The sequence below is a fragment of the Tachyglossus aculeatus genome, chromosome 27 (genome assembly GCF_015852505.1).
Source record: "Tachyglossus aculeatus isolate mTacAcu1 chromosome 27, mTacAcu1.pri, whole genome shotgun sequence".
Lineage (NCBI taxonomy): Eukaryota > Metazoa > Chordata > Mammalia > Monotremata > Tachyglossidae > Tachyglossus > Tachyglossus aculeatus.
In genome coordinates this window covers 2641426-2665345 of record NC_052092.1, presented here as the reverse complement: position 1 = coordinate 2665345, position 23920 = coordinate 2641426, and the positions used below count along the sequence as shown (strand labels likewise).

Sequence of the window (23920 nt, the reverse complement as noted above, 5' to 3'; positions counted from 1 at the left end):
GGCCTCAGTTCCCCCATCTGTAAAATGGGGATTAAGACTGTGAGCCCCATGTGGGACAACCTGATCACCTTGTACCCTCCCCAGCGCTTAGAACAGTGCCTTGCACATAGTAAGCGCTTAATAAATGCTACCATTATTATTTGTACTTCCCAAGTGCTTAGCGCTCAATAAATACGATTGAATGAATGACTGAATACAGTGCTTTGCACAGAGTGAGTGCTTAATTGGATGAATGAATGTCCTCTTGTTAACGATGAGGTTTCTGTTCCCCAGAGTCAGCAGCATGGCGGTGTCCAACAGTTCCAAGCTGAGCCAGGCAGTGAGGGAATATTACAGACACCTGTCTCCCCGGGACAGTGCTGTTAAGGTCACCTACGTGTGGATTGATGGGAGTGGAGAGGGGCTTCGCTTCAAGACCAGGACTCTGGAGAAAGAACCCCAAAACATCGAAGGTACCGGTGGGGGGTGGTTGGGTTTTTTCGTTTTGTTTTTTGGTATTTTCTTAGTGGGAGTAATCCCCCTCTCGGGGTCTCACCTGGAGTTTCCAGTCCTCTACCAGTCTTGGGTACGGGAGGGAGAGTCGAGCAGAGGCCTGTCTGTTCCAGTCCTAAGAAGAAGAAGAATAATGGCATTAATTAAGCGCTTACCATGTGCAAAGCACTGATCTAAGCCCTGGGGAGGTTACAAGGTGATCTGCTTCTCTAAATCCCAGTCCTTAGCTTGGGCAAGTCCTAGTGTGGGCAATGGCTAGTGAGCGGCAGGCCTTCTTCTACAACTCAAAACTCCCCCGGGCTGGGCAGCAGCGGCCCGGGAGCGAGTCGAGGGCGGAAAGCGGCCGTGGTAAACCGCTTCCAGGTTTTTACGGAGAAAACTCTGTGGATCCACTACCAGAACGATGGCAGATGGAGAGCGGGGCAATCTGGGAGAGATGTATCCGTGGTGTGGCTATGAGTCGGAAACGACTCAATGGAATAAGGCAAGATAAGAAGCACTCACTGTGTGTCGGGTGCTGGGGACGATAGAAGTTAATTGGGTCAGGCACCCTCTTGAGGCTCACAGTCTAAGGAGGAGGGTGAACCGGTATATTTATGTATATATTGTTCGTTCTTTCAGTCATTGTCGTATTTATTAAGCACTTACGGCGTGCAGAGCACTGTACTAAGCGCTTGGGAAAGTACACTGCAACAATAAACAGTGACAATCCCAGCCCACAGCGAGCTCATGGTCTGCGGTGGGGGAGATGGTAGGGAATGAGCTTTAAGTGGTGTGGGGGGGGTGTCCCACATTTCAAGACTGACCGTCCAACTTGGCAGTATTGGAGAGGTGGGGGAGGGAGACAGGAATCAATCAATCAATCAATCGTATTTATTGAGTGCTTACTGTGTGCAGAGCACTGTACTAAGCGCTTGGGAAGTACAATATAGAGACGGTCCCTACCCAACAGTGGGCTCACAGTCTAGAAGGGGGAGAGAGGACAAAACATATTAACAAAATAAAATAGAATAGATATGTACAAGTAAAATAAATAGAGGAATAAATATGTACAAATATATATACAGGTGCTGTGGGGAAGGGAAGGAGCAATCCTGTACCCCCCAAAATGGCCCCGAGTGGGGCGAGTCTGGGCTGGCTGCCTCCGCCTCTCTCTGTACACACGCTGAGCTCCCTGGGTGAGCTGGCAGAACAGAAGTCACATATTAGAACAGTGCTTTGCACATAGTAAGCGCTTAATAAATGCCATCATTATTATTATTATTATATTGCGGGAGTCGGGGTGGGATAACAGGAAGTCATCCATTCGGAGGCAAACTAGGGTCGGGGGATGAGGCAGCTCTCCTACGGGTGGAGTCCAAAAGGGCACCCCTGGAGCAGCATTCATTCATTCAATCGTATTTATTGAGCGCTTACTGTATGCAGAGCACTGTACTATGCAGCCTGTACTATGCAGCCTGTATCCTCCCCCGCGCTTAGAACAGTGCTTTGCACATAGTAAGCGCTTAACAAATGCCTATTATTATTATCATTATTATTATTATTACTAAGCACATGGGAAGGTATGATATAACAGACACGTTCCCTGCCCACAATGAGCTTGCGGTCTAAAATTGCAGCCGACCCCGGGCCTGAAACCTTGGGCCTTCCAGAGAGGGGCCAAGAATAATAATAATAATTGTGGTATTTTTTTAAGCACTATGTTCCAGGCACTGTTCTAATGCGCTGGGGTAGATACAAGCTAATCAAGTTGGACACAGTTTCTGTCCCACATGGGGCTCATAGTCTTAATCCCTACTTTACAGATGAGGGAACTGAGGCACAGAGAAGTGAAGTGATTTGCCCAAAGTCACACAGCAGACATGTGGGGGAGCCGGGATTAGAACTCAATCATCCTTTTAGACTGTGAGCCCACTGTTGGGTAGGGACTGTCTCTATATGTTGCCAGTTTGTACTTCCCAAGCGCTTAGTACAGTGCTCTGCACACAGTAAGCGCTCAATAAATAGGATTGATGATGATGATGATCCCATCTCCCTGCTCCATGTTCTCTCCAGTAAGCCGCACTGCCTTCCACACTCCTGTATTGGAGGCAGGGATTATGTCCAACCTGATTAACTTGTATCTACCCAGTGCTTGGCATGTAGGAAGCGCTTAGCAAGTACCACAGTTATTATTATTCTCTCCACCTCTTGGCCCGTGAGCCCGATGGTGACTTTGCTTTTCCGTTCTTCTCCCCGTCCCCTCCAGAGATTCCCGAGTGGAACTTTGATGGATCCAGCACCGGCCAAGCTGAAGGTTCCAACAGCGATATGTACCTGATCCCGGTGAGGATGTTTCGAGACCCCTTCTTCGGGGACCCGGACAAGCTGGTGCTTTGCGAAGTCCTCAAGTACAACAGGAAGCCAGCGGGTGAGAGCGGGGCGATGCCCGTGGAAGAGCAGGTCGGCCTTGGCTTCTCGGCCGGCGACGTGCCTCCTAAAAAGAGTGGGGGGTTTGGGTTGGGGGTCTGCTTGGGTAATCCAGAGACTCGGCCAGGACTAGACCTCCCGTCGTCGGGGGTATTTACTGAACGCCTGCATTCGGCACTTTGTGTGGGGAGCAGTGTGGCCTAGTGGAAAGGGCCCGGGCTTGGGAGTCAGGAGGCCAGGGATTCTAATCCCAGTTTAGTCACTTAATTTCTCTGGGCCTGTTTCCTTGTCAGTAAAATTCATTCAATCGTATTTATTGAGCACATACTGTGTGAAGAGCACTTTACTAAGCGCTTGGAAAGTACAATTTGGCAACAGATAGAGACAATCCCTACCCAACAGGGATTTTTCTCTCTCTTTCTCCTCTCCTCTCTCTCTTTCTCCTTTTCTTCTCTCTCTCTTTCTCTCTGTCTCCTTCTCCCTCTCTCTTTCTCTTTTTCTCTCTGTCTCCTTCTCCCTCTCTCTTTCTCTTTTTCTCTCTGTCTCCTTCTCCCTCTCTCTTTATCTCTCTCTGTCTCCTTCTCTCTCTTTCTTTCTCTTTCTCCTTATCTCTTCCCCTCTCCTCTCCAACCCTCCCGGCCCCCCGTGCCTCGTCCCCGGCTGGAGAGCTGAGCCCGGGTTCTTCATCTCCCAGAGACCAACCTGAGGAGGAGCTGCAAGGAAGCCATGGACCTGGCACAGACCCACCAGCCCTGGTTCGGGATGGAGCAGGAATACACCTTGTTGGGGGTCAACGGGCACCCCTTTGGCTGGCCTGACAACGGATTCCCCGGGCCACAGGGTGAGAGCAGGCCCGGAGGCCCGTCCCCTCCCCTTGTCCCCCACCCGCCAAGCGTCCAGCCCCCTCCGTGCCCAAGCAAGAGCTGGAAAGACACCGGGCCAAGGACGGAAGGCTCTGTGCCCATCCCGTTCTCCCTCCTGCAAGGGTCCGCCCTCCTCGGCCCTCTGAAGAGCCGGGCCCAGCACTTTGTAACCTCTCCAAATCAATCAGGGGCATTTAAGCGCATCCTCTGTGCTGAGCGCTTGGGAGAGGACGCTACGACAGCATCGGTAAACCTGATCGCTGCCCTCAAGAAGCTTCCAGTCCAGTCAGTCATATTTATTGAGCAGTTCCCGTGCGCGGGGCACTGTACTAAGTGCTTGGGCGTCGAAAGCGCCTCAGTAAACGGACACATTCCCTGCCTTCAGCGAGGTTACAGTTTTCGTTCTGCTCTCCCCTCCCAGGACCCTATTACTGTGGGGTTGGGGCAGACAAGGTGTATGGATATGAGATTGTGGAGTCCCACTACAACGCCTGTCTGTACGCTGGGGTCAAGATTTGCGGCACCAACGCGGAGGTCATGCCTGCTCAGGTGGGTACATCTGGTGGGGGGGTCTTCTCCCGCAGCGAGATGGGGACCAACCCCCAAAACCCTCCCCCAGGATGATGATGATGATGATGATGATGATGATGGCATTTGTATTAACCTGTATCTACAGCAGCGTGAAGCAGCATGGCTCAGTGGAGAAGAGCCCGGGCTTTGGAAGTCAGAGGTCATGGGTTCAAATGCCGGCTCCGCCAAATGTCAGCTGTGTGACTTTGGGCAAGTCAGTTAACTTCTCTGTGCCTCAGTTCCCTCATCTGTAAAATGAGGATGAAGACTGTGAGCCCCGTGGGGCAACCTGATCACCTTGTAACCTCCCCAGCGCTTAGAACAGTGCTTTGCACATAGTAAGCGCTTAATAAATGCCATCATCATTATTATTATTATTTGTTAAGCACTTTTTGCAAAGCACTCTTCTAAACGCTGGCGGGGGGGTTACAAGGTGATCCTGTTGTCCCACGTGGGGCTCACAGTCTTAACCCCCATTTAACAGATGAGGTGACTGTGGCACAGAGAAGTGAAGTGACTTGCCCAAAGTCACCCAGCCGACAAGTGGCAGAGTCGGGATTAGAACCCATGAGTTCTGGCTCCCAAGCCCGGGCTCTTTCCACTGAGCCAGGATGAGGGTGGGGAAGGGGCTTCTGCCGTGGAGCTGGGGAGAGCACCCAGGGGTAACCGTTGTTGGGTAGGGGCTGTCTCTTTCTGCTGTCGAATGGTACTTTCCAAGCGCTTAGTACAGTGCTCTGCACACAGCAAGTGCTCAATAAATACGATTGAATGAATGAATGAATGAATGAATGAATGCCAACAGGGATGGTTTCCTCCAGGCTGGGCCTGTGAAGTAGCTGACACCACCAGGGGGCGCCCTACCTCCCTTACCTAGACCATCTTTTATTATTAATAATTAATCATTACATTATTTATCGTGCATCATATATTATATTGTTATGATATTCTGTATTTTATTATAGTATAATAAATGTATATTGTAACAATGATAGTATAGTGTTAGTATAGTTTTATTTATTTTATTTGTGCATATTTATTCTATTTAATTTATTTTGTTAATATGTTTTGTTTTGTTCTCTGTCTCCCCCTTCTAGACTGTGAGCCCGTTGTTGGGTAGGGACCGTCTCTATATGTTGCCAGTTTGTACTTCCCAAGCGCTTAGTACAGTGCTCTGCACACAGTAAGCGCTCAATAAATACGATTGAATGAATGAATATGGCCAAATAGGGGCTCGCGAAAGGCAGCGTGGCTCAGTGGAAAGAGCCCGGGCTTTGGAGTCGGAGGTCATGGGTTCAAACCCCGGCTCCACCAATTGTCAGCTGTGTGACTTTGGACAAGTCACTTCACTTCTCTGTGCCTCAGTTACCTCATCTGTAAGGTGGGGATGAAGACTGTGAGCCCCCCGTGGGACAACCTGAGCCCGCTATTGGGTAGGGACTGTCCCTATATGTTACCAACTTGTACTTCCCAAGCGCTCGGTACAGTGCTCTGCACACAGTAAGCGCTCAATAAATACGATTGAATGAATGAATGAATAATAATAATAATGATGGCATTTGTTAAGCGCTTACTATGTGCAAAGCACTGTTCTAAGCGCTGTATAGTATAGTGTTGGTATAGTATAACAATATTATAGTATGATATGTAGAAGCAGCGTGGCTTAATGGAAAGAGCCCGGGCTTGGGAGTCAGAGGTCGCGGGTTCTAATCCCACCTTCGCCACATGTCTGCTGTGTGACTTTGGACAAGTCACTTCACTTCTCTGGGCCTCAGTTCCCTCATCTGGAAAATGGGGATTAAGACCGAGAGCCCCACATGGGACAGCCTGATCACCTTGCTTGTATCTACCCCCAGCGCTTAGAACAGTGCTTGACACATAGTAAGCGCTGCACAAAACCAAAACCATTATTACCACCCGGGGGTAAGGAAAGCCGACGGGGTTGGTTTCCTCCAGGCTGGGCCTGTGAAGTGGCCGACACCACCACAGGGTGCTCTGCCTCCCTTATCTAGCCAATCTATTATTAATCAATCGTATTTATTGAGCGCTTACTGTGTGCAGAGCACTGTACTACGCGCTTGGGAAGTACAAGTTGGCAACATATAGAGACAGTCCCTACCCAACAGTGGGCTCACAGTTTAAATAATAATAATTATTATTATTAATAATAATTAATTTCCAGGCTACAGAGACGCTGCTAAGTGAAGCAGCGGGGCTTAGTGGAAAGAGCACCAGCTTGGGAGTCAGAGGATGTGGGTTCTAATCCCGGCTCCGCCACTTGTCTGCTGTGTGACCTCGGGCAAGTCATTTCACATCTCTGTGCCTCAGTTACCTCATCTGGAAAATGGGGATGAAGACTGTGAGCCCCACTTGGGACCACCTGATTAACTTGTAATTACCCCAGCGCTTAGAACAGCGCTTGGCGCATAGTAAGCGCTTAACAAATTCCATAATGATTATTACAGGGGCTAACCCACTCATTGAATCATACTTGGACAAGACATTTACCTTCTCTGAGCCTCAGTTACCTCACATGTAAAATGGGGATTAAGACTGAGAGCCCCACGTGGGACGACCTGATTAACTTGTAACTCCCCCAGCGCTTAGAACAGTGCTTGGCACATAGGAAGCGCTTAACAAATTTCATAATTATTATTTCAGGGGCTAACTCATTCACGGAAGCCTTCTAGACTGTGAGCCCGTTATTGGGTAGGGACCATCTGTATATGTTGCCAACTTGTACTTTCAATCAATCAATCAATCAATCGTATTTATTGAGCACTTACTGTGTGCAGAGCACTGTACTAAGCGCTTGGGAAGTACAAGTTGGCAACATAGAGAGACAGTCCCTACCCAACAGTGGGCTCACAGTCTAGAAGGGGGAGACAGAGAACAAAACCAAACATACTAACAAAATAAAATAAATAGAATAGATATGTACAAGTTAAATAAATAAATAGAGTAATAAATATGCACAAACATATATACAGGTGCTGGGGGGAAGGGAAGGAGGTAAGATGGGGGGATGGAGAGGGGGACGAGGGGGAGAGGAAGGAAGGGGCTCAGTCTGGGAAGGCCTCCTGGAAGCGGTGAGCTTTCAGTAGGGCCTTGAAGGGAGAAAGAGAGCTAGGTTGGCGGATGGGCAGAGGGAGGGCATTCCAGGCCCTGGGGATGACGTGGGCCGGGGGCTTAGTACAGTGCTCTGCACACAGTAAGCGCTCAATAAATACGATCGAATGAATTATATTTATTAAGTGCATCCTGTGTGCAGAGCACCGCACTAAGCGCTTGAACTCCAGTCCCTCCCACTGCAGAGAACAGCTCAGTACAGTGCTCTGCCCACAGGAGGTGCTCAATAGATAGGATTGAGTGAATGAATGAATGAATCGCAGCACCGGGGGTGTAGGTCCGGCCTGTGGGGGTAGGGCACTAAGGTGGGCCTCGGAGGAGCATGGCAGCCGAAGGGACAGGCCTGGCTCCTGGGTCGGAGCGGTCCCCCTGCTCCTGGGCCCGGGGGTCCCGGATGGTGGGCAGAGAGGGTGGGGGCGAGGGGACGGGGTCTGCCCGCCCGCCCGTCCATCTGCTCACCCCGGCCGGTGCCCTTCCGGGCAGTGGGAGTTCCAGGTGGGTGTGTGCGAGGGCATCGAGATGGGAGACCACCTGTGGATGGCCCGCTTCCTCCTGCACCGCGTCTGCCAGGACTACGGGCTGGTGGCCACGCTGGACCCCAAGCCCGTCACGGGCCACTGGAACGGCGCTGGCTGCCACACCAACTACAGCACCGAGGCCATGCGGCAGAGTGGAGGGATCCGGTGAGTGGCCCGGGTGGGGACCCTGGCCTTTGGCCATCCAGTAGAGAGGCCCGATGCCCACCCTCCCAGGGCGGACGGGCTCTGGAAGCGCTCCGGCTCTCCCACGGGCCCGCGGGAGAGAAGCAGCGTGGCTCAGTGGCAAGAGCCCGGGCTTCGGAGGCGGAGGTTGTGGGTTCTAATCCCGGCTCTGCCACTTACGGTGACTTTGGGCGAGTCTTCTCTGGGCCTCAGTTACCTCATCCGTGAAACGGAGAATAAGACCGTGAGCCCCGCGGGGGACAGGGACTGTATCCAACCCGCTTTGCTTGGCTGATAATAATGATGGCATTTATTAAGCGCTGACTATGTGCAAAGCACTGTTCTAAGCGCTGGATCCACCCCAGCGCTTAGTACAGTGTCTGGCACACAGTAAGCGCTTAACAAACACCGGAATTATTGTTGTTATTGCAATGGAGTTAGTAGACATAAAATCAGCCCTCAAGGAGCATACAGGATGTTGTGTGCAGAGCACTGTAATATCCCAAATCTGGAGGGGCTTGGAGGGGACGGGGGGTGTCCTGGGCCTGGAGGTGGGAGAAGGGAGGGAAGGGGGGTGTTCCTTTCAGGGAGAGGAGGTGATGGTTTTAAAAGGTCCCCCTTTTAGACTGTGAGCCCACTGTTGGGTAGGGACTGTCCCTATGTGTTGCCAATTTGTACTTCCCAAGCGCTTAGTACAGTGCTCTGCACATAGTAAGCCCTCAATAAATACGACTGATGATGATGACGGTTGGGTGGGTCGTGGGGCTCCCCTCCCCCTGCCCTTCCTGGAATCCCACCGGGTGCCCGCAGGTTCATCGAAGAAGCGATCGAGAAGCTGGGCCGGCGGCATGCCCACCACATCAGCCTGTACGACCCCCGGGGGGGCCGGGACAACGAGCGGCGGCTGACGGGCCGCCTCGAGACGTCCAGCCTCCACGAGTTCTCGGCCGGTGTGGCCAACCGGGGTGCCAGCGTCCGCGTCCCTCGCCAGGTGGGCCGGGACGGCTGCGGCTACCTCGAGGACCGGCGGCCCGCCGCCAACTGCGACCCCTACGCCGTCACCGAGGCCCTGGTGTGGACCACCCTGCTCGACGGGCCCCAGCCGCCCTGGGGCCAGTGACCCCGGCCGGAGGACTTCTCTCCTCCTCTCCCCCTTCTTCCAGCTGTACCGAGGAGACCAAGAAAGGGACGCGGAGGCCGGGGGCCGCCCTGACTCCGTCGATGGCCCGTGGTATCTACTGAACCAGCAGCGTGGCTCAGTGAAAAGAGCCTGGGCTTTGGAGTCAGAGGTCATGGGTTCCAATCCCGGCTCCGCCACTTGTCAGCTGTGTGACTTTGGGCAAGTCACTTCACTTCTCTCGTCTGGAAAATGGGGATTAAGACTGTGAGCCCCCCATAGGACAACCTGATCACCTTGTATCTCCCCAGCGCTTAGAACAGTGCTTGGCACATAGTAAGCGCTTAACAAATGCCATTATTATTATTATTACTGAACGCTTCCTGGGTGCAGAACACCGTACTGAGTGCTTGGGAGAGGACAAGCCAACAGAAGCAGCAGGCACGTTCTCTGCCCGTAACGAATTTGCGCTTTGGACCCACCTGCCCTTTCTCTTCTCCCAGCTGGTCCAGGGGTCCCCCCGCTGGGCCTCGGCCCCCCGATAAAAATAATGAGGGTATTTAAGCATTACTATGTGTCCAGCACTGGGGTAGATACAAGATCAGCAGGTTGGACACAGCCTTCACCCCCATTTTACAGATGAGGTAAATGTATTGGGGGAATTGGGAATCTACAACTCGACTATTTCTAGGAAGGTACAGTATCACCTGGCGACAGAAGCGGGCGCTGAGGGATGGCTTTGTTTCCCATTTGAGACTGACCCAGAACCAAGAATCTTACTGATTTCTAGGAAAATCAGCAGTGCAGGGAGGGGAGCCCACTGGTGAATCTCGGGGACAGAGCTTCGAGCCAGCTGGCCTCTTCGGGTCACCCGGGGCTCCCGAGAACTCCCTGGTGGCTACCGAGCCCTGCACAGAGGGATTAGGATCAGGCCTAGTCAAGCTGCAAAGTAGGGGGGCTGGGGAGCGGGGAGACTCGCGCTCGAACCAACTGACTTCATGGCGCAGCGGGGTGGAGGATGGAGGCCACGTGAGCTTCTTCTGCATCTGGGTTGTTGCAGCAGACTGTGACACCAATTAAGTGCCCCCCTGCCCCACCTCCAGCCAGGAGCCCCCCCAAGAAACTGTGACCCTGTCCCAGCCCATGGAAGAGCAGTTTGTATCTTATGTGTCAATCAATCAATCGTATTTATTGAGCGCTTACTGTGTGCAGAGCACTAAGCGCTTGGGAAGTACAAGTTGGCAACACATAGAGGCGGTCCCCACCCAACAGTGGGCTCGTAGTCTAGAAGGTGTCCTGTGTTCAATTGAGAAAAAGTCCCACTGGTAGATGTTTTTAGTAGGAACTATGACATCACCGTTTATTTTCCTTAGGGTTGAGGTCCAGGACTCCAGGAGGGGATATTTTCTGCTCCCTTGACATAAAAATAATAATAATAATAATAATGATAATAATAATAATGGCATTTGTTAAGCACTATTCTAAGAGCTGGAGTAGATACAAGGTAAAATCAGGCTGTTGTTCTAAGCGCTGTGGTAGGTTATCACGTTGTCCCATGTGGGGCTCACAGACTTAATCCCCACTTTACAGATGAGGTAACTGAGGCCCAGAGAACTGAAGTGGCTTGCCCAAGGCCACCCAGCAGACAAGTGGCAGAGCCAGGATTAGAACCCACGACCCTTGACTCCCCAGCCCGGGCTCTTTCTACTAAGCCACGCTGCTTCTCTGCTTCATCTTCAGCAGGAAGAAGCAGAGAAAGTACCCAATCAATGGTGTTTACTATCATCATCATCAATCGTATTTATTGAGCGCTTACTGTGTGCAGAGCACTGCACTAAGCGCTTGGGAAGTACAAGTTGGCAACATATATGTGCAGATCACTGTACTGAGCGCTTGGGAAAGTTGATAGGTTGTTGAGCCCTTACAGTGCGCAGAGCACTGTACTAAGCGCTTGGGAGAGTACAGTGGAGAAGGTAGATAGGATCCCCGCCTTCAAGGAGCTCTGTAATATCAATCATTATCAAACCTCTAGACTGGAATCTCCCTGTGGGCAGGGAATGTGTCTACCAACTCTGTTATACTGTACTCCCCCAAGCGCTCAATAAATACGATTGATTGATTGAATCACTGCCGTTGAATCTCGTAGCCGCCGGGGCCTCGGGCCAGAGTTTGGGCAACGCCGCCCACTCGGCTTCTCTGCCAGCCTCCTCCTGGGAGAGAAACAACTCCTGGGAGAGAAGCAGCGTGGCTCAGTGGAAAGAGCCCGGGCTTTGGAGTCAGAGGTCATGGGTTCAAATCCCGGCTCGGCCGATTGTCAGCTGTGTGACTTTGGGCAAGTCACTTAACTTCTCCGTGCCTCAGTTCCCTCATCTGGAAAATGGGGATTAAGACTGTGAGGCTCACGTGGGACAACCTGATCACCTTGTAACCTCCCCAGTGCTTAGAACAGTGCTTTGCACATAGTAAGCACTTAACAAATGCCGTCATTATTATTATTACCCCAGCACTAGGACAGTGCTTGGCACATAGTAAGCGCTTCACAAATACCATTATTATTATTATTATTACCTCGGTGTACATGTGCTTGAGGGTATTTCCCCCTTCTAGACTGTGAGCCCATTATTGGGAAGGGACCGTCTCCCCATGTTGCCGACTTGTACTTCCCAAGCGCTTAGTCCAGTGCTCTGCACAGAGTAAGCGCTCAATAAATACGGCTGGATGAATGAATGAATATGCACAAATATCAATTAAAGTTCCCTTTCCTCACCATTTCCCTGCAGAGCTCCAAATTCCCCTTTCCCCGCCCACACCAGCCATGGGAGAGACTGGCACATCCCATTAACAGTCTAATTTGCGTTTCTGTATTCATTGGTTGCCAGTGCTGTTCTCCCTTGGGAAGGGAGGGAAAAGCTGGCTCTATTCCCGGGCCGGGCTGGGAAAACCGGTCTGCCAACTCTGGGATATCGCCCTCGCCCAAGCGCTTAGTTCGATGCTCTGCACATAGGAAGCGCTTAATAAACGAGAAGCAGCGTGGCTCAGTGGAAAGAGCCCGGGCTTGGGAGGCAGAGGTCATGGGTTCAAATCCCGGCTCTGCCAATTGTCAGCTGTGTGACTTTGGGCAAGTCACTTGGCTTCTCTGTGCCTCAGTTACCGCATCTGTAAAATGGGGATTAAGACTGTGAGCCCCCCGCGGTGGGACAACCTGATCACCTTGTATCCCCCCAGTGCTTAGAACAGTGCTTTACACATAGTAAGAGCTTAATAAATGCCATCATTATTATTATTATATATGATATATTATTATAATCTATTAGAACAGTGCTTGGCACATAGTAAGTGCTTAATAAATGCCATCATCATTATTATTATTATTATATATGATATATTATTATCATCTATTGGAACAGTGCTTGGCACATAGTAAGTGCTTAATAAATGCCATCATCATCATTATTATTATAATATATGATTTATTATCATCTATTAGAACAGTGCTTGGCACATAGTAAGTGCTTAATAAATGCCGTCATTATTATTATTATATATGATATATTATTATAATCCATTAGAACAGTGCTTGGCACATAGTAAGCACTTAATAAATGCCATCATTATTATATATGATATATTATTATAATCTATTAGAACAGTGCTTGGCATATAGTAAGTGCTTAATAAATGCCATCATTATTATTATTATTATATATGACATATTATTATCATAATTAGAACAGTCCTTGGCACATAGTAAGCGCTTAATAAATGCCATCATTATCATGTATGATATATTATTATAATCATCATCAATCGTATTTATTGAGCGCTTACTGTGTGCAGAGCACTGTACTAAGCGCTTGGGAAGTACAAGTTGGTAACATATAGAGACAGTCCCTACCCAGCAGTGGGCTCACAGTCTTGCTTGGCACATAGTAAGCGCTTAATAAATGCCATCATTATTATATATGATATATTGTTATCTATTAGAACAGTGCTTGGCACATAGTAAGCGCTTAATAAATGCCATCATCATCATCATTATTATTATATATGATATATTATTATCATCTATTAGAACAGTGCTTGTGACATAGTAAGCGCTTACTAAATGCCATCATTATTATATATGATATATTATTATAATCTACTCGAACAGTGCCTGGCACATAGTAAGCGCTTAATGAATGCCATCATCATTATTTTATTATTTTTAAATATGACATATTATCATCTATTAGAACAGTGCTTGGAACATAGTAAGTGCTTAATAAATGCCATCATTATTATTATTATATATGCTACATTATTATAATCTAGTAGACCAGTGCTTGGTACATAGTAAGCGCTTAACAAATGTCATTATTATTATTATTAGTCGAACAGCAGGGGGCGTGGCCTGAGTGGGCGGGGAGAGCGGAGGCTCCGGGCCCCGCCCCGCCCCCTATGGGTGGGAGGGGGAAGAGGCCTGAGGGGGCTCCGCCCCCTAGTGGTCGTGTCCATTCTCGGCGAGGCCCCGCCCCCGACGGAAGCTCCCTATCCCGGCGAGGCTCCGCCCCCTGGTGGGCGTGTCCCTTCTCCATGAGGCTCCGCCCCTGGTGGGCGTGTCCTTCCTCGTGAGGCCCCCGCCCCCAATGGGAGTGTCCTATCTCGGCTAGGCTCCGCCTCCTGATGGGCGTGCCCGTCACCGCCCCAATGTGGGCGTGTCCTTTCTCGGGGAGGCCCCCCCTTCCCTCAATGAGCATGCGCTATTTCGTCGAGCTCCCCCCTCGGGTGGGCGTGTCCTGTCCCCGTGAGGCCCCGCCCAAATGCATTCCTATGCGACACCGCCCCCATGTAGGCGTGTCCTTTCCTTGGGAGGCCCTGCCCCCCAATGAGCATGCGCTATTTCGGCGAACCCCCTCCCCTGGTGGGCGTGTCCTTCCCCCGTGTAGGCCCCGCCCCCAATGGAAGTGTCCTATCTCGGCTAGGTTCCGCCCCCTTGTGGGCGTGTCCTTTCCCCGTGAGGCCCCCGCCCCCTGATGGAAGCGCCCTATCTCGGCGAGGCTCCGCCCCCTGGTGGGCGTGTCCTTTCCTCCATAGACTCCGCCCTCTGGTGAGCGTGCCCTTCCCGCGAGGCCCCGCCCTAAACGGGCGTGTCCATTCTCCCTGCGACACCGCCCCGATTTGGGCGTGCCCTTTCTCGGGGAGGCCCAGCCCCCCAATGAGCAAGCGCTATTTCGGCGAGCCCCCGCCCCCGTGTGGGCGTGTCCTTTCCCGTGAGGCCCCGCCCCCAATGACAGCGTCCTATCTCGGCGAGGCTCCGCCCCCTGGTGGGCGTGTCCTTCTTCTCGAGGCCCCACCCCAAGTGGGCGTTTCCGTTCTCTCTGCGACACCGCCCCCATGTGGGTGTGTCCTTTCTCGGGGACGCCCCGCCCCCAATGAGCACGTGCTATGTCGGAGAGGCCCCGCCCCCGGGTGGGCGTGTCCTTTCCCCGTGAGGTCCCGCCCGCAATGGGCGTGCCGTATCTCGGCGAGGCCCCGCCCCCAGATGGGCGTGTCCTTTCGCAATTAGCCTCCGCCCCCAATGGGCGTGCCCTATTTCGACGAGGGCCGCCCCCTGGTGGGCGTGCCCTTTCCCCGTGAGGCCCCGCCCCCAATGGAGCGTCCTGTCTTGGCGAGGCTCCGCCCCCTAGTAGGCGTGTCCTTTCCCTGTGTGGCTCCGCCCCCAATGGGAGCGTCATATCTCGGCGAGGGCCGCCCCCTGGTGGGCGTGTCCTGCCCCCGTGAGGCCCCGCCCCCGTGCGGGCGTGCCCTACATCGGCGAGGCGCCTCCCCTGGTGGGCGTGGCCTTCACCATGAGGCTCCACCCCCCAATGGGCGTGTCCTATCGCGGCGAGGCTCCGCCCCCTGGTGGGCGTGTCCCATGAAATGCAGCGTCGCCCAGTCGAAAGAGCCCAGGTTTTGGAGTCAGAGGTCATGGGTTCAAATCCCGCCTCCGCTAAGCCAGCTGTGTGAGTTTGGGCAAATCCCTTCACTTCTCTGTACCTCAGTTCCCTCACCTGGAAAATGGGGATGAAGACTCTGAGCCCCCCGTGGGACAACCTGATCACCTTGTAAACTCCCCGGCACTGTCCCCCTTTTAGACTGTGAGCCCACCGTTGGGTAGGGACTGTCTCTATACGTTGCCAACTTGTACTTCCCAAGCGCTTAGTACAATCGATCAATCAATCAATCGTATTTATTGAGCGCTTACTGTGTGCAGAGCACTGCACTAAGCGCTTGGGAAGTACAAGTTGGCAACATGTAGAGACAATCAATCAATCAATCGTATTTATTGAGCGCTTACTGTGTGCAGAGCACTGTACTAAGGGCTTGGGAAGTACAAATTGGCAACATATAGAGACAGTCCCTACCCAACAGTGTACAATGCTCTGCACACAGTAAGCGCTCAATAAATACGATTGATTGATTGATTAGAACAGTGCTTTGCACATAGTAAGTGATTAAGAATTGCCATTATTATTATTATTAATTATTTCTCCGTGTGGCTTCCCCCCCCCCCCATGTGAGCGTCCTATCTAGCCTGTGAGCCCCCTGTTGAGTAGGGACCGTCTCTAGATGTCGCCAACTCGGACTATCCCAAGCGCTTAGTCCAGTGCCGCGCACACAGTAAGCGCTCAATAAATACGATGGGATGGATGAATGAATGAATTGCCCAAAGTCATATTACTCTATTTATTTATTTATCTTACTTGTACCTACCTATTCTATTTTATTTTGTTAGTATGTTTGGTTTTGTTCTCTGTCTCCCCCTTCCAGACTGTGAGCCCACTGTTGGGTAGGGACCGACTGAGCCCCTTCCCTCCTCTCCCCCTCATCCCCCTCTCCATCCCCCCCATCTTACCTCCTTCCCTTCCCCACAGCACCTGTATATATGTTTGTACATATTTATTACTCTATTTATTTATTTATTTATTTTACTTGTCCCTATCTATTCTATTTATTTTATTTTGTTAGTATGTTTGGTTTGGTTCTCTGTCTCCCCCTTTTAGAGACTGTGAGCCCACTGTTGGGCAGGGCCTGTCTCTAGATGTTGCCAATTTGTACTTCCCAAGCGTTTAGTCCAGTGCTCTGCACACAGTAAGCGCTCAATAAATACGATTGATGAAGATGATGACCGTCTCTCTATGTTGCCAACTTGGACATCCCAAGCGCTTAGTCTAGCGCTCTGCACACAGTAAGCGCTCAATAAATACGATTGATTGATTGACTGAATGCATCTCGGCCGTGTGACTTTTAGACTGCGTACAGTGTACACTTGGTCCAGCGCTCTGCACACAGTAAGCGCTCAATAAATACGATTGATGATGATGATGATGATCTCGGCGAGGGCCGCCCCCGTGTAGGCGTGTCCTTTCCCCGCGAGGCCCCGCCCGCCCGCCCGCCGCGTCGGGCTCGGTGGGTCCTGGGCGGTGGCGGCGGCGGTGGGAGCCTCCGGTGGAGCCGCCCCCGTGTCCGTGTGCCGCCCCGTGTGCCCCCCGTGTCCGTGTGCCGCCCCCCCCCCCCCCCCCGTGTCCGTGTGGTCCGGGGTCCCCGCGGGGGCCATGGGGAAGCTGCAGCTGTTCGAGATCCAGCTGGCGTCCAGCCGCCTCATCTACGGCCCCGGCCAGCCGCTGCTCGGCACCGTGTCCGTCCGCCTGGCCGCCTCCCTGCCCTACAGAGGTGAGAGCGGGCACCGGGACACCGGGACACCGGGCCACCGGGACACCGGGGACTCCGCCGTCCCCCCGGCTGGGCGGGCCGGGCCGGGCCGGGCCGGGCCGCTCCTTACCGCCCCCTGGTCCTGTCCCCAGCGCTCAGGACAGTGTTCTGCACCAGGTCGGCGCTCAATCAGTACCGGTGGGTGGCTGGCTGGATGGATGAATGGCTGAATGGATGGCTGGGTGGATGAATGAAGAGTCCCGCCCGGGACCCCGGAGTCCCCGCTGCCCCAGCCTCTCTCCCCCCTCCCCCAGCCTCTCCCCCCAACCCATTCCCCCTCCCCTCCAGCCTCTCCCCTCTCCCCTCTCCCCCCGGCCTCCCCCAGCCTCTCCCCCTTCCTATCCTCCCCCCTTCAGCCTCTCTCTTCAGCTTCTCCCCCCTACCCCCAGCCTCTCGCCTCTCCCCCATCCTCTCCCCCATCCTCTTCCCCATCCTCTTCCCCCTCCCCCCAGCCTCTCCCCAACCTCTCCCCCCCAGTCTCTCCCCCCATCCCCAGCCTCTCCCTCCTTCTCCCCAACCTCTCCCCCCTCCCCCAGCCTCTTCCCCATCCTCTCCCCCTCCCCTCCATCCTCTCCCCCTCCCCTCCATCCTCTCCCCCTTCCCTCCATCCTCTCCTCCCCCCATCCTCTCCCCCTCCCCTCCATCCTCTCCCCCTCCCCTCCATCCTCTCCCCCTCCCCTCCACCCTCTCCCCCCTCCCCTCCATCCTCTCCTCCCTCCCTATCCTCTCCCCCTCCCCCCCCCCCCCCCCCAGCCTCCCCCTTTTGGACTCTGGACTTTGGGGGTTTTTCCGTTATCCCTCTGGCCCTTGGGAAACCCGCCCGACCAATAATCCTGATAAGAGGGAGATTTATTGAGCGCTTAAAGTGCGCAGGGCGCCGTATTAATCGCTTGGGAGAGGACAGTGTAACAATAAACAGACTTTGGGCAAGTCACTTAACTTCTCTGGGCCTCAGTTACCTCATCTGTAAAACGGGGATTAAGATTGTGAGCCCCCCCCCACCCCCCCATGGGACAACCTGATCGCCTTGTAACCTCCCCAGTGCTTAGAACAGTGCTTGGCACATAGTAAGCACTTAATAAATGCTATTATTATTATTATTCAATGGGGGCAGAACTTGCCTGGCCCCTGGGCTTTGGGGTGTGTGCATTATCCCCCTGGCCCTTGGAAACCCTCCCGATTAATTCATTCAATCGTATTTATTGAGCACTTACTGTGTGCAGAGCGCTTGGGAAGTACAAGTTGGCAACATATAGAGACGGTCCGGTCCCTACCCAACAACGGGCTCACAGCCTAGAACGGGAAAACAGACAACAAAACAAAACATGTGGACAGGTGTCAAAGTCGTCAGAACAAATAGAATTAAAGCTAGATGCACATCATTAACAAAATAAATAGAATAGTAAATATGTACAAGTAACAAAGTAGTAAATCTGTACATATATATGTATGTATATATATATATTTTATATATATATATATTTTATATATATATATACAAGTGCTGGGGGGATTGTGAAGGAGGAGAGGAAAAAGGAGGAAAAAGTCTGGGAAGGCCTCTTGGAGGAGGTGAGCTCATGATAACAGTGAGATTTATTAAGTGCTTACTGTGTGGGTCAAACACCGTGTCAGTGTTGCTGAATTGTACTTTCCAAGCGCTTAGTCCAGTGCTGTGCACACAGTAAGCGCTCAGTAAATACCATTGAATGAATGAATGCAAGGCACACGTTGTGAACCCCATGGGACAGGGGACAGGGATTGGGTCCAGCCTGATAAACTTCAATATCGCCCAGCGCTTAGAACAGTCCTTAACATATAGTAAGACCTTAAACAGATATCATGGAAAAAAAAGAAAAAGTCAGACATAGTCTGTGTCCTACATCGGGCCTTATGGAGGATGGAAAAAAAAAACCAGAAAAAAATCCCCATTTTACAGTTGAGGCAACTGAGGTCCAGAGAAGTGACGTGACATCCCAAGTCATTCGGCCCTGTGCTTTTCCACTAATATAATTACTAATCATGGTATTCTGTTAAGTGCCAGGCACTGTACTAAGCGCTGGGGTGGCTACAAGCAAATCGGGTTGGACACAGTCCCTTGTCCCGCGTGGGGCTCACGGTCTCACTCCCCATTTTCCAGTTGAGGGAACTGAGGTCCAGAGAAGTGAAGTGACTTGCCCAAGGACACACGGCAGACAAGCGGCAGAGCTGGGATTAGGACCCATGACCTCTGACTCCCAAGCTGGGGCCCTTTCCGCTATACCATAATCATGAAGCCCCTTTTAGACTGTCAGCCCACTGTTGGGTAGGGACTGTCTCTATATGTTGCCAATTTGTACTTCCCAAGCGCTTAGTACAGTGCTCTGCACACAGTAGGCGCTCAATAAATACGATTGATGATGATGATGATGAAGGTATTTGTTAAGTGCTTATTATGTGCCGAGCACTGTTCTGAGCGCTGGGATAAATACAAGGTGATCGGGTTGCCCCACGCGGGGCTCACAGTCTTAATCCCCATTTTACAGATAAGGGGACTGAGGCCCAGAGAGGTGAAATGACTTGCCCAAAGTCACCCAGCTGACAAGCGGCAGAGCCGGGATTAGAACCCACGACCTCTGACTTTCAAAACCGGCCACGCTGCTTCCGGAATTGCTTAAACTCTCTCCCCACCTCCACCCTCTGTGCCCCCCGGGGTGGGCTGGGATGGGTGATTAATAATAATAACAATTATGGTATTTGTTAAGTGCCAAACACTGTTCTAAGCACTGCGGTAGACACAGGGTCATCTGGTTGTCCCACGTGAGGCTCAGAGTCTTAACCAGCCAAGCCCCCGGTCTGAGAGACCTCCTGGTGAGCTTGGCCTCTTAATCAACCGAGCAATGGTATTTATTGAGCGCTTACTGTGTGCAGGGCACTAAGTGCTTTGGGAGAGTCCCGTGGAACAGAGTCGATAGACGCGATCCCTGCCCACAGTGAGCATACAGTCTAGAGGGGGAGGTAGCCAGCAATATAAATAATCGGTATAAATATCCAGCGCTTAGAACAGTGCTTTGCATGTAGTAAGCACTTAATAAATAATAATAATAATGATGATGGCATTTGTTAAGCGCTTACTATGTGCAAAGCACTGTTCTAAGCGCTGAGGGGATACAAGGTGATCAGGTTGTCCCATGTGGGGCTCACAGTCTTAATCCCCATTTTACAGATGAGGTAACTGAGGCTCAGAGAAGTTAAGTGACTTACCCAAGGTCACACAGCAGACACGTGGTGGAGCTGGGATGCCATCCCAGCTCCACCACATTATTATATTAATTATATATTAATATATTATATTAATAATGATGATATATTAATAATGATGCCATAATAAATGCCATCATTATTAATATAAATAATCGATGCTGCGGGGTTGAGGGGAGGGCGAATACCAAATACCCAAAGGTCACAGATCCCAGTTCAAGAAAGCCATCGGTGGCGTGGCAGAGAAGCGGTGTGGCCTAGTGGATAGAGCCCAGGCCTGGGAGCGGAAGGTCATGGGTTCTAATTCCGACTGTGCCACTTGTCTGCTGTGTGACTTTAGGCAAGTCATTTCTCTGTGCCTCAGTTCCCTCATCTGCAAAATGGGGATTGAGACTGTGAGCCCCACATGGGACAGGGACCGTGTCCAACCTGTGCGCTCAGTACGTTGCCGGAATATAGTAAGCGCTTAACAAATACTGTAATGATTATTTAAATGCTATTGTTATTATTTATCGAGTGCTTACCGGGGGCAGGGCGCTGTATTAAACGCTCAGGAGAGGACAGCGCAGCGGAGCTGGTAGGCACGTTCCCAACCCAGGAGACCCCCTCAGTCCCGCTTTGCTGGGATTGGACGGCTGAGGCTGAATTGACCGCCAAAAACACCCAAAAATTGGTATTTTTTTAAGCACTTACTAGGTGCCAGGCACCGTCCCAAGCCCTGGAGCAGATACAAACTAATCAGGTCCCACACTGGGCTCACGGTCTTAATCCCCATTCGGCGGGCGGGGGAACCCTCCCGGCAGCCAGGCGGCAGATGCGGGATTCGAACCCAGGCCCTCTGACTCGCAGGCTCGTGTTCTTCCGCCAGGCCACACTGCTTCCTCGCTGCTACTACTCGGAGACCTTTAGCTTGCCGGGATTTCACCCCTCTCCATCTCCCCCATCTTACCCCCTTCCCTTCCCCACAGCACCTGTATATATGTTTATACATATTTATTTATTTATTTATTTTACTTGTACATAGCTATTCTATTTATTTTATTTTGTTAGTATGTTTGATTTTGTTCTCTGTCTCCCCCTTTTAGACTGTGAGCCCACTGTTGGGTAGGGACTGTCTCTATATGTTGCCAACTTGGACTTCCCAAGCGCTTAGTACAGTGCTGTGCACACAGTAAGCGCTCAATAAATATGATTGATTGATTAAACCCGGGCTATGCCAGCTGTGCCCACTGTCACCTTAACGTGGGGACGGAGCCATCGGGTCTTCAGGGAGATGCTCTCCCTCTCCCCGCTCCTACCTGGAGTAGCACAAAGGCCCAAAGACAGGAAGGCCGAGGGGACTTTGGATTTTCCGGAGGCGGGAGAGAGGGCCCCGCTGCCTGGTAACTATGGTTACCCCCTGCCAGACCTGGATGGCTGCCTTCTGGGAGAAGTCACGGGCAATTGGAGTTTTCAGAAACCCGTGTTCCGACTTGGACTTCCGAGGGGGCCTCCGGGACTACTTCTTCAGGCCTCAGGAAGCCGAGGAAGCTGGGCAAGTTTCACTCAGATTGGGCGGCTGGAGGAAGCCAAGTTGGCCCAACCGCTCCATCCCCGGGGACGCAGCTGGAATAAAATATCCGTTCAGGGTCCTTCTGTCCCCCATTTGGGACAGGGACTGTGTCCAGCCTGATGGTCGTGCTTAATGAATTCCATGCTTCCTGGCCATTTCTGGCTCCCGTGTCATTTGTTAAGCGCTTACTGTGCGTCAAGCACTGGGGTAGGTGCAAGGTAATCTGGTTGGACTCCTCCCAAGTCCCACGTGGGACTCACAGTCTTAATCCCCGTTTTACAGATGAAATAAGCGAGGCCCAGAGAAGTAAGATGACTTGCCCTATCCAGGAGAGAAGCTTCTGGGTCTCGGCCACTGTTTAAAAGTAGGAATTTCTGGAGTTTCAGGTCTCTTGGGGGAATCTCAGATGTAATAATAATAATTTTTTAAAAAATGGTTAAATGCTTACTATTGTACTAAGAGCTGGGGTTATTAAAGGTCCCATATGGGGCTCACGGTCTAAGCAGGAGGGAGGCAGGTATAGACTCCCCATTTTACAGATGAAATAAGCGAGGCCCAGAGAAGTAAGATGACTTGCCCTATCCAGAAGAGAAGCTTCTGGGTCTCGGCCACTGTTTAAAAGGAGGAATTTCTGGAGTTTCAGGTCCCTTGGGGGACTCTCAGATGTAATAATAATAATTTTTTTTTAAATGGTTAAATGCTTACTATTGTACTAAGAGCTGGGGTTAGTAAAGGTCCCATATGGGGCTCACGGTCTAAGCAGGAGGGAGGCAGGTATAGACTCCCCATTTTACAGATGAAATAAGCGAGGCCCAGAGAAGTAAGATGACTTGCCCTATCCAGAAGAGAAGCTTCTGGGTCTCAGCCACTGTTTAAAAGTAGGAATTTCTGGAGTTTCAGGTCTCTTGGGGGAAATCTCAGATGTAATAATAATAATTTTTTTTTTTAAATGGTTAAATGCTTACTATTGTACTAAGAGCTGGGGTTAGTAAAGGTCCCATATGGGGCTCACGGTCTAAGCAGGAGGGAGGCAGGTATAGACTCCCCATTTTACAGATGAAATAAGCGAGGCCCAGAGAAGTAAGATGACTTGCCCTATCCAGAAGAGAAGCTTCTGGGTCTCGGCCACTGTTTAAAAGGAGGAATTTCTGGAGTTTCAGGTCTCTTGGGGGAAATCTCAGATGTAATAATAATAATTTTTTTTTAAATGGTTAAATGCTTACTATTGTACTAAGAGCTGGGGTTAGTAAGGGTCCCATATGAGGCTCACGGTCTAAGCAGGAGGGAGGCAGGTATAGACTCCCCGTTTTACAGATGAAATAAGCGAGGCCCAGAGCAGTAAGATGACTTGCCCTATCCAGAAGAGAAGCTTCTGGGTCTCGGCCACTGTTTAAAAGTAGGAATTTCTGGAGTTTCAGGTCTCTTAGGGGAAATCTCAGATGTAATAATAATAATTTTTTTTTTTTAAATGGTTAAATGCTTACTATTGTACTAAGAGCTGGGGTTAGTAAAGGTCCCATATGGGGCTCACGGTCTAAGCAGGAGGGAGGCAGGTATAGAGTCCCCATTTTACAGATGAAATAAGCGAGGCCCAGAGAAGTAAGATGACTTGCCCTATCCAGAAGAGAAGCTTCTGGGTCTCGGCCACTGTTTAAAAGTAGGAATTTCTGGAGTTTCAGGTCTCTTGGGGGAATCTCAGATGTAATAATAATAATTGTTTTTTTTTTAAATGGTTAAATGCTTACTATTGTACTAAGAGCTGGGGTTAGTAAAGGTCCCATGTGGGGCTCACGGTCTAAGCAGGAGGGAGGCAGGTATAGACTCCCCATTTTACAGATGAAATAAGCGAGGCCCAGAGAAGTAAGATGACTTGCCCTATCCAGAAGAGAAGCTTCTGCGTCTCGGCCACTGTTTAAAAGTAGGAATTTCTGGAGTTTCAGGTCTCTTGGGGGAAATCTCAGATGTAATAATAATAATTGTTTTTTTTTAAATGGTTAAATGCTTACTATTGTACTAAGAGCTGGGGTTAGTAAAGGTCCCATATGAGGCTCACGGACTAAGCAGGAGGGAGGCAGGTATAGACTCCCCATTTTATAGATGAAATAAGCGAGGCCCA

The 23920-nt window shown here is 51.1% G+C and overlaps 2 protein-coding genes across 2 annotated transcripts in view; both read left to right on the top strand.

Annotated features, from left to right (window-relative positions):
* The first annotated feature begins 283 nt into the window (after positions 1 to 283).
* Positions 284 to 9281, top strand: LOC119946620 (glutamine synthetase-like). The gene is made up of 6 exons (XM_038768040.1): positions 284 to 452; positions 2741 to 2902; positions 3596 to 3742; positions 4186 to 4313; positions 7944 to 8143; positions 8972 to 9281. Exons 1-6 carry the CDS (start codon positions 284 to 286, stop codon positions 9279 to 9281), a joined length of 1116 nt encoding a protein of 371 aa, XP_038623968.1.
* A 7577-nt stretch (positions 9282 to 16858) lies between these two features.
* Positions 16859 to 23920, top strand: part of ARRDC1 (arrestin domain containing 1) — a 36037-nt gene continuing 28975 nt past the window's right edge. Inside the window, exon 1 of the mRNA XM_038767911.1 lies at positions 16859 to 16976. Coding sequence (XP_038623839.1) covers positions 16859 to 16976 — 118 coding nt within the window. The remainder of the gene's footprint in view (positions 16977 to 23920) is intronic.

Bases quoted from the DNA above. Each gene is read 5' to 3' on its own strand.
- LOC119946620 (XM_038768040.1), top strand. From the start codon at position 284: ATGGCGGTGTCCAACAGTTCCAAGCTGAGCCAGGCAGTGAGGGAATAT. The intron at 2,903-3,595 runs GTGAGAGCGGGG...TTCATCTCCCAG, and splicing joins GTACAACAGGAAGCCAGCGG to AGACCAACCTGAGGAGGAGC. The intron at 3,743-4,185 runs GTGAGAGCAGGC...CTCCCCTCCCAG, and splicing joins CGGATTCCCCGGGCCACAGG to GACCCTATTACTGTGGGGTT.